General features: G+C 61.7%; 1 protein-coding gene across 1 annotated transcript; it reads right to left on the bottom strand.

The window, feature by feature from the left end:
- Nucleotides 1-1,676: 1,676 nt before the first annotated feature.
- On the bottom strand, nucleotides 1,677-6,166 carry LOC128783152 (serine/threonine-protein kinase PLK3-like). The gene is made up of 9 exons (XM_053933754.1): nucleotides 5,915-6,166; nucleotides 5,675-5,868; nucleotides 5,239-5,322; nucleotides 5,057-5,107; nucleotides 4,508-4,875; nucleotides 3,678-3,857; nucleotides 3,273-3,422; nucleotides 2,166-3,190; nucleotides 1,677-1,882 (listed from the first exon to the last, which is right to left on the bottom strand). Exons 1-7 carry the CDS (start codon nucleotides 6,164-6,166, stop codon nucleotides 3,316-3,318), a joined length of 1,236 nt encoding a protein of 411 aa, XP_053789729.1. The 3' UTR covers nucleotides 1,677-1,882; nucleotides 2,166-3,190; nucleotides 3,273-3,315.
- Nucleotides 6,167-7,382: the final 1,216 nt, after the last annotated feature.

Here is a 7,382-nt window from a genome sequence, read left to right on the forward strand (position 1 = left end):
CAGGGCTGGGCTGTGTTCTCCGGCCTCTCCCGCAGCCCCTCAGCTCTGGCTGCGCTCGCTCTTTGCCAGATGCAGCCGTGGACCGCACACAAGAGCAGGACCCTGCCCGTGGCCTCTTCCGCAGAACAGCGCAGGTACCTGCAGCCATCCCCACCTGGGCTGGGCCTGCTGTCACCGCTCAGCCGAGCACCGCGCTTGGAGCATTCCGTGGAACATGCCTGGCTTCCTGCCCTTCTCCTACACCTGGTTTGCAAATTCATCAAGAGGATTCAGGAGGAAGAGACCAGCACCATGGGCACAGGGCTCAGAGTATATTCACACACCTTCAAAGCCAAGACCTGTGCTGCACTGCTGGATATGCTCGTAGAGGAGGGCTTTTGCAATCCAAAGCAAATAAGCAGCCTGTGGCCAGGGTTTGATCCTCCCAGGAATTGCTTGGCCTCCCAAGCCACGCCCGCTGGTCACTGGAAGCCTTTGAGGCCATGGCAGTGTGGTGGGGAGGGAAGCACTTCTCTGGGGAAGCTGGGGACATTCCTCCCTCTGGCAGCTTTCCAAGTCTCCCCGTGCCTTCTCCAGCTGCCCGCCATGGTGAGGTACATCCACCAGTGGCTCATGGACAATCAGTTTGCTGAGCACAGGCTGAACAGGGCCCTGCTGGATCTCACCAAAGAACAGCCCGCTGACGTAGTAATGACGCTCCTGCGTGTGGCCCCATCCTGTGACAGGTATGGGGCCACCTGCCCAGAGGGCTCAGGGCTCCCCAGCCCATCTGTACAGCCTGTGCCAGGTGTCTGACCAACAGAGAGTCCCCAGGGCCCTCTGGCTGCACCCCTTCAGATTCTGGCCTGAGAAATGCCTGCAGCCTCGGGAGAGATGTGATGGGCGAGGCCCCTGTCAGTCAAAGCAGGGGCTGGTCCATTCACCCAGTACAAGCCAGCCTGCACTGTGACACACGGCAACAGAGTGCCAGGCACAGCTGCGGGTGCTCCCCGTGAACCTCAGCTCTGGGACCCCTGTCTGCCCCAAGCTTCAGGGCTGCAGTGGGAGCCCGGCTGGGCTCTGCCCTGGGGCCATCCTGCAGGGACAGCTGCAAACAGGGAGCATTCCCTTGCCACCAAGAGCCAAGCCAGGGCTGCAGGGCAGCTGCTCCAGCCCGCACTGCACTGTTGGGTGCTGCGCTCTGGGTCTGGGGCTCCCCGCACAGGGGACTGGACTGGTGTACCAGAGGAGACAGAGAAGCTGCAGCTTCAGCCTAACTGAGGTGGGTGCATGGGCTGGGAAGAGTGGGGAGGCCCAAGGGGATTCACAGAGCTCATCCTGCTGAAAGGACAAGGAAAAGGGAGTGGGAGCTCAGCAGTGAGGAGAGCTGAGGACTGGAGAGCAGCTCTGAAGGCCACTAAAATCCAACCAGACCTCTGAGACATTGCTGCTCCTCAGCCAGTGACAGGATGAGTCCCTAAGCTGGGGGCTCAGCCTTCCTCGTGGTGAGGGGCATCAAGGAAGGCAGCAGTGTGATGGAGACTGCCACGGGCTGGGAACTCACTGGGGGAAAAGAGGGAGCAGTTGGGAAGTAAAAGGCAGGTGGGGGAGAGAACTGTTCAGAGAAGGGCTGAGCTACAGCTTGAGCAAGCTGCAAAATGTCATTTGGGGTCATCCCAGATTGATTTAGTTTCAGAAGCTTTTGAACAAGTTTAATTTTTTGGGTGGTGGCATCTTTTCCCTTGGAGGTACACTCTGCAGACTTGAGCTGTGTAGCTGAAATGCTCAAGCAAGTCTGTGCTGCAGGGCACACCATTTCTTCTTTGGCTGATTCTGGCCCGGTGCTGAGCTCCAGCAGAGCCCTGGCAGAGCCCAGAGCAGCCTCAGCACCCGCAGAGCCCGGCTGCAAGGAGAGAAAGCAGAAAGCGCCCGTCAGCTGAAGGCTCCTGTCCCCTTGTCCCAGCCGCCCACGGTGCCCAGGCCATGCTGGCCGTGCCCAGAGCGGTGCCCAGAGCTGCCCATCACTGCTGCCTTTGGCAGCAGAGCAGGAGGGCAGGACATGTGCCCAGCCTGCAGCCAGCCACGGCACATCCAGCCCTCAGCAGCTGCCCAGAGCAGGATGCTCCTGTGCTCGCTGCCATCTCCCCAAAGCTCTGATCCCACCATGCCAAGCAGACGGGACCCACCTGACGCCATCCACCGCTGGAAGAAAAGCTGGTCCCAAACGATGTCCTCAGCCTTCTCCAAGGGCACGGCCCATCCACGCCGCAGCTGCTCCCAAGCACTTCCCCATCCAGACTGGACCCCACCTAGAACGCTTCCTCTAGAAAAACACACAAGAAATGATTGAAAGTAGATTACAGACAAAAAGGGGCAGCAAGAAAAAAGGTCAAAAATCTTCTCTCTGTCTGGGGTTTGAGGAAGGCCCAACCCCTGCATGCCAGGGAAAACCCCACCCACGGGTGAGGGAAGCCCAGGCTTTCTCCCTTCCCCCTGCACTGCCCCCCAAAATAAGAGTGATCCCAAAGCAAACAAGGGCAGGGGAGCAGCCCAAGCCCTTCCTTGCCTGCAAATCAAAGCAGCCCCTGCACAGGTTCTGGAGTCCCACCTCTGCTCCCACCATGGGGGTTGGTTTGTGTCGCGCTGGCTGCCCCAGCCCCAGCCCCAGCCTGGGGCACGGTGGGTGGTGGGGGCTGTTGGCAGGGCCAGGAGCCCACTCCCATTTCGTACCCACCCCAGCCCAAGCCCCCAGCCCTGCCAAAAGCAGCTGGGCAGCCGACTGAAGGATCAGCTGCATCTGCTCCAGCAAAGGGGGAACGCTGTGTTCCCGGCCAGGCTGTGCAATGCCCAAATCTGGGAGCATCCCCTGCGTGTGGACTCATCTGCAAATTCCCTGTGGAGCCTGGCTTTGGAGAAGGTGCCAGAATCAAAGTGCCGTCATCTTCAGCCTGCCGGTGACCAGGTGGAGCAAGAGGTTGTCATCCTTGATGTCTTCCTCGCTGTCTCCAGCAGCAGCAGCCCCACCTGGTACAGCTTCTCCAGGGGCTCCTTCTCCTTCCCTGGGGCTGAGACCAGGCTGTCAGGGTTCTGCCCAGGGCCCCAGCTGTCAGGGAACCAAGGACAAGCAGAACCAGCTCGGATGGCGGCCACCAGTGCTGGGCAGAGCAGCTCCGCTCCAGCACAAGGGCTGCGTGTTCCCATCTGATGAGCCCTGGGCAGTGACACAGGCAGCACAAAAAAGTCTGGGTTCCTTTGCTTCTGATTGCCAAGGCATGTGTGGGGCTGTAACTTACCAGGGCACTGCATCAGAGTGTTCCTGTGGCTCTCTCCCTTCTTCTAGGGCAGATGAATGTCCTGCATCCAGGGGTCACACAACAGCTCTTCTAACAAGGGCCTTTCGATGTCCAGCATGGATAAACACTGCCTGATCAGATCTTGGCACTCTGGGCAGAGAAACCAGAACCCGTCGGTCAGTTGGAGAAGGCTCCTGTTGGCTTTGCCCCACTATTCCCGTGCCCAGGCCATGCTGGATGTGCTCAGAGCTGGGCCTAAACTTTCCCATCAATTCCCTGTTGTGGAGGAGAGCAGGAGAGCAGGACATGTGCCCCCTCCTCAGCAGCTGCCAGAGCGGGATGCTCACGAGCTGCTGCTGTCTCCCAGCACTGGTATTGCCCCTGTGGCCACAGATGAGGATCCACCTGGAGAGAGCCGTTGTGGCAGCGAGAGCTGATGGTCCCAGCTGATGTTCTGGCATCCCCTGAAAGGGTGCTCCCCGCAGACCATCTGGTGCAGCACGATGCCCAGGGACCAGATGGTAGCTGGCTTGCCGTAGTACCAGCCAAAGTGGGTCCATTCCGGGGGGCTGTATGACCGTGTTCCTATGGAATAGAGATGGGCTTCAGCAGGGGGATGCTGCTGCTCCCAGAGCCTGGCCCCAGCATCCCTGGGCATGCGGGGGCTGCCCCAGTGGCACACGGGGTGACCGCTGCCCTCTCGCCAGCACCTGGGACTTGTGTACAGACTTAGGGTTGAAAAAGAAGCCACAGGTGCTGGAAGAGAGGCAGCAGGAGCCCTGGCAAGGCCCGACCATGACAAGGAAAAACCCACTCAGTGCTGGGGAAAACCATGCCTTCATCCTCCCTGCCTGCATTGCCCCAGAGAACATTATGAATCCAAAGCAAACCAGGTGAGTGGAGCAGTCCAAGCCCTTTCTCACCTGCACACCAAACCGGCTGGGGCACAGGTTCTGGTCCCCCCTCTCTGCTACCCCCACCCACAGGTGTTTTTGTTGGGCTGCCTGCCCCAGCCCCAGCCCCAGCCCCAGCCCTGGGCAGAGTGGTGGGCAAAGGCTGCCAGCAGGGCTGGAAGGTGGCTCCCCACGTAGCCCTGCTGAAACGCAACTCGGCTGAAATCTCAGTGCCATGAAGGGCAGCAAAAGGGACAATGCCCGATGCCACACCCAACTTGGGCTGGGAGATCTTGGGCCATGAGATGCTGGGTTCGGGAGCACACCCCTGTGTGGACTCACCTGCAAAGTGAATGTAGGCTGTGTCTTGGAGGTAGGTGCCACAGCCAAAGTCGATCAATTTGGCCTGCCGGGTGGGCAGGTCGACCAGGATGTTCCCTGGTTTGATGTCCCTGTGGAGGACCCCGCAGCTGGTGCAGTGCCGCACGGCCTCCAGCACCTGGCGGAACAGCTCCCGCACCACCTCCTCGTACAGGAACCCCCGTGCCCGAATGAAATGGTGCAGGTCCTGAGACCGCTTTGGGCGCTCCAGCACCATGACGATGTCGTTGGGGAGCTCAAGCCACTCCAGCAGCTGGACGACAACAGGGGAAGCCAGTGGACACCTTGGCCAGCAGCACGACCTCCAGGGGTGCGCTGGTGCCGTCGGGCTGCGGGAGGAGCACGATGCCGTCAGTGGGGCTGATGCCGTGCCGGGGCTCGGGAACCCCTCGCCCAGCCCAGGATGCTCTGCGCCCTGCGCTGGCCCCACGCCCGCTCTCCCTCGAGGCGTCCCGGCGGCTTCCACCGCCCGGCACGCCCCGGCTTCTCCCGCTGGCCCCGCGCACTCACCAGCTCGCCCCAGTGCAGGACGCGGTTCCGTGGCACCCTTTTGATGGCCACCTGCAAGCCAAGAGAAGCAGCGGGCTCAGCTCGCCGCCCGCCCTGCCCAGCCCCATCCTCCTCCTCCTCCTCCTCCTCCTGTTCCTCCTCCGCCCCCTCCTCCTGCGCCCACCGCCGGCCCCGCCGCTCACCGGGGCGCCGTCCGAGAGCCGCGTGGCCGCGAAGACGCTGCCGAAGCCGCCGCGGCCCAGCAGCGAACCCAGCCGGTACTGCTCCTTCAGGCCCGGCTGCGCCTTCCCTGCCGGCGGGACGCGGCTGTCAGCGCTCGGCCCGGGGCCAGGAGCGGCCCCGAGCGCCCCTCAAGCGCCCCGGGCCGGCCATCCCCAGGCGTTCGCTCCTGGCAACGGGACAGCGGCGGCTCGGGGCCGGCGGCCGCGCTGCCGAGCGGCGGAGCTCGGGCCGGGGAAGCCGCAGCGGAGGCGGCGGCAGCGGCCGCGCCGCCTGTGTCCTCCGCGGGGCCCGGGAGGAGCCGGGGCCGGGGCCGGGGCCGGGGCCGGGGCCGGGGCCGGGGCCGGGCTCGGGCCAGGCGGAGCCAAAGGGAGGCGATGCCGCCCCAGCCCCAGGCACTGATGCCCGCCCAGCAGCGCCAGCGCCAGCACGGCAAGAGCCGGGCGGGGGCGAGACGGCGGCGGGACGGCCGGGGCCGGGGACGGGACAGCCCCGCCCGGGGCCGGGGGCGGGCCGGGGGCATGGCCCGGCCGGGCATGGGGAGAGAGAGAGCGGGAGACGAGGGGACAGCGGGAACGGGAGAGCGGGAGAGGCTGCGGGACAGCAAGAGAGGGAGAGGAGGAGCAAAAGGTACTCCACAAAGTCGCTGCTTTCGCTGCTCTGTCTGCTGCTGCCGCTGCTGCCGCTGCTGCCGCTGCAACTGAAGCTCCGGGGCCGTTTGTCCCCGTGTCCGTTTGTCCGTTGCCCGCTCGCCCCCGCGCCCAGCCCCGCGCTCCCCGGGGGCAGCCCCTGAGCCTGTCCAAACACGGGAACTTTGCCCTCTTCGGCCCAGACCCAGAGTCTGGACTCCTGCACAGGGGCACAGGGATCCCCTCGGTCGCTGCTGTGCATTGTCCCTGCTGAGGATCAAACCCTGTCGGGGCACATTCCCTGGCTGGAGGATTCCCTGGCCCTGGCCCTGCACTTAAGGGTCCAGCACTGCTTTCCAGCAAAAATGGGAAGGCAAACTGTGTGCAGCTCATGGTATTTTAGAGTGTCTAGAACTCGCTAAGTCACCGATCTGAGAGGTGAGATGCATTTGGAATTCATGGCATGGAGAAGTAGTGCAAGATGGAAAAAGGCAGCAGAGAAATAAATAGAGGAAAACATCTTAGATTGTTTCTTTCCATTTTCATTTCATTTCTGAGAGTAGGTGACAGAAAGAATTTGAAAAGGAGAAATGCAGGAAATGACTTGGTGGACTTTGTCTGGAAGAAGGGTGATTTTTTCTAATTCTTTCTAGTCCATTGCTTCTGCTTTTATCCTTCTGACAAGGCCATTTGCATCCCAGATTCCTCATGAAATGAGAACCCGGAGCTTCTGGAACTGCCTGAGAGGTGCCCTGTTCTTCTGCGAGGACACTGAGGGTGAAACAGGAAGCAATTGTATTAAATTTGGAAGCAATTGTATGAAAGGAAAACCAGTTCTTAAGCAGAGATTGATGTCACTCCCCCAGACCAACCAGCATGGGCAAATCTCAGGCTCGGCCTGGAGCAGTGACCTTGAGGGCTGTCCCCACTGCAGGGAGGAATCTCCACAGCCCCTAAGAAGGGAAATGTCAGGAGAGGCTGCCATTAAAGTTTGGGACAGGGCTTTTCTAGTCTGAAGTGCTGCCCTGTGGGTCAGATGTGCCCAGGCTGGGCCAGCTCAGCAGCTCTGCAGAAGCTCTCAGTGGTGTCACTTGGTTGTTCCTTTCTCTGGGGATTTTCCAGCTGTGACACAGCTTCAGCTCCCTCTGAGGATGTGGAACTTAGGGATGGAGGAGTCAGGCTGGTTTCAGCATTATTCACCCCAAAAGCAGGTGGGGGCTTTGCAAACAGGGCCTTGCGGGAGTTTGAGCCCTTTGCAGGCAGAGCCTCCTGCTCCAGCAGGAACTGCCTTTCCTGTGCCAGGAGCAGGGCAGGTCCCGCTGCAGGAAAAGCCCCAGGCCAGCCCCAGCCCAGGGAAGGCCTCGGGCACAAGGGCAGAGTGCCGTGCTGGGAGCTGTGCCAGGCAGAGCCTGAGGCACCAAAGGTACCTTGGCAGCAGCAGCTGCTTGCAGGGCATGGCCAGAATCCTCCCTTGGCAA

The sequence above is a fragment of the Vidua chalybeata genome, unplaced genomic scaffold (assembly GCF_026979565.1).
Source record: "Vidua chalybeata isolate OUT-0048 unplaced genomic scaffold, bVidCha1 merged haplotype W_reject_20, whole genome shotgun sequence".
In the NCBI taxonomy this organism is placed as follows: domain Eukaryota; kingdom Metazoa; phylum Chordata; class Aves; order Passeriformes; family Viduidae; genus Vidua; species Vidua chalybeata.

Coding starts and splice junctions, on each gene's coding strand:
- LOC128783152 (XM_053933754.1), bottom strand. CDS start 6,166: ATGCACAGCAGCGACCGAGGGGATCCCTGTGCCCCTGTGCAGGAGTCC. Junction 5,108..5,238: donor GGCTCTCGGACGGCGCCCCG/GTGAGCGGCGGG, acceptor CTTGGCTTGCAG/GTGGCCATCAAAAGGGTGCC. Junction 4,876..5,056: donor TCCTGCACTGGGGCGAGCTG/GTGAGTGCGCGG, acceptor CTCCTCCCGCAG/CCCGACGGCACCAGCGCACC.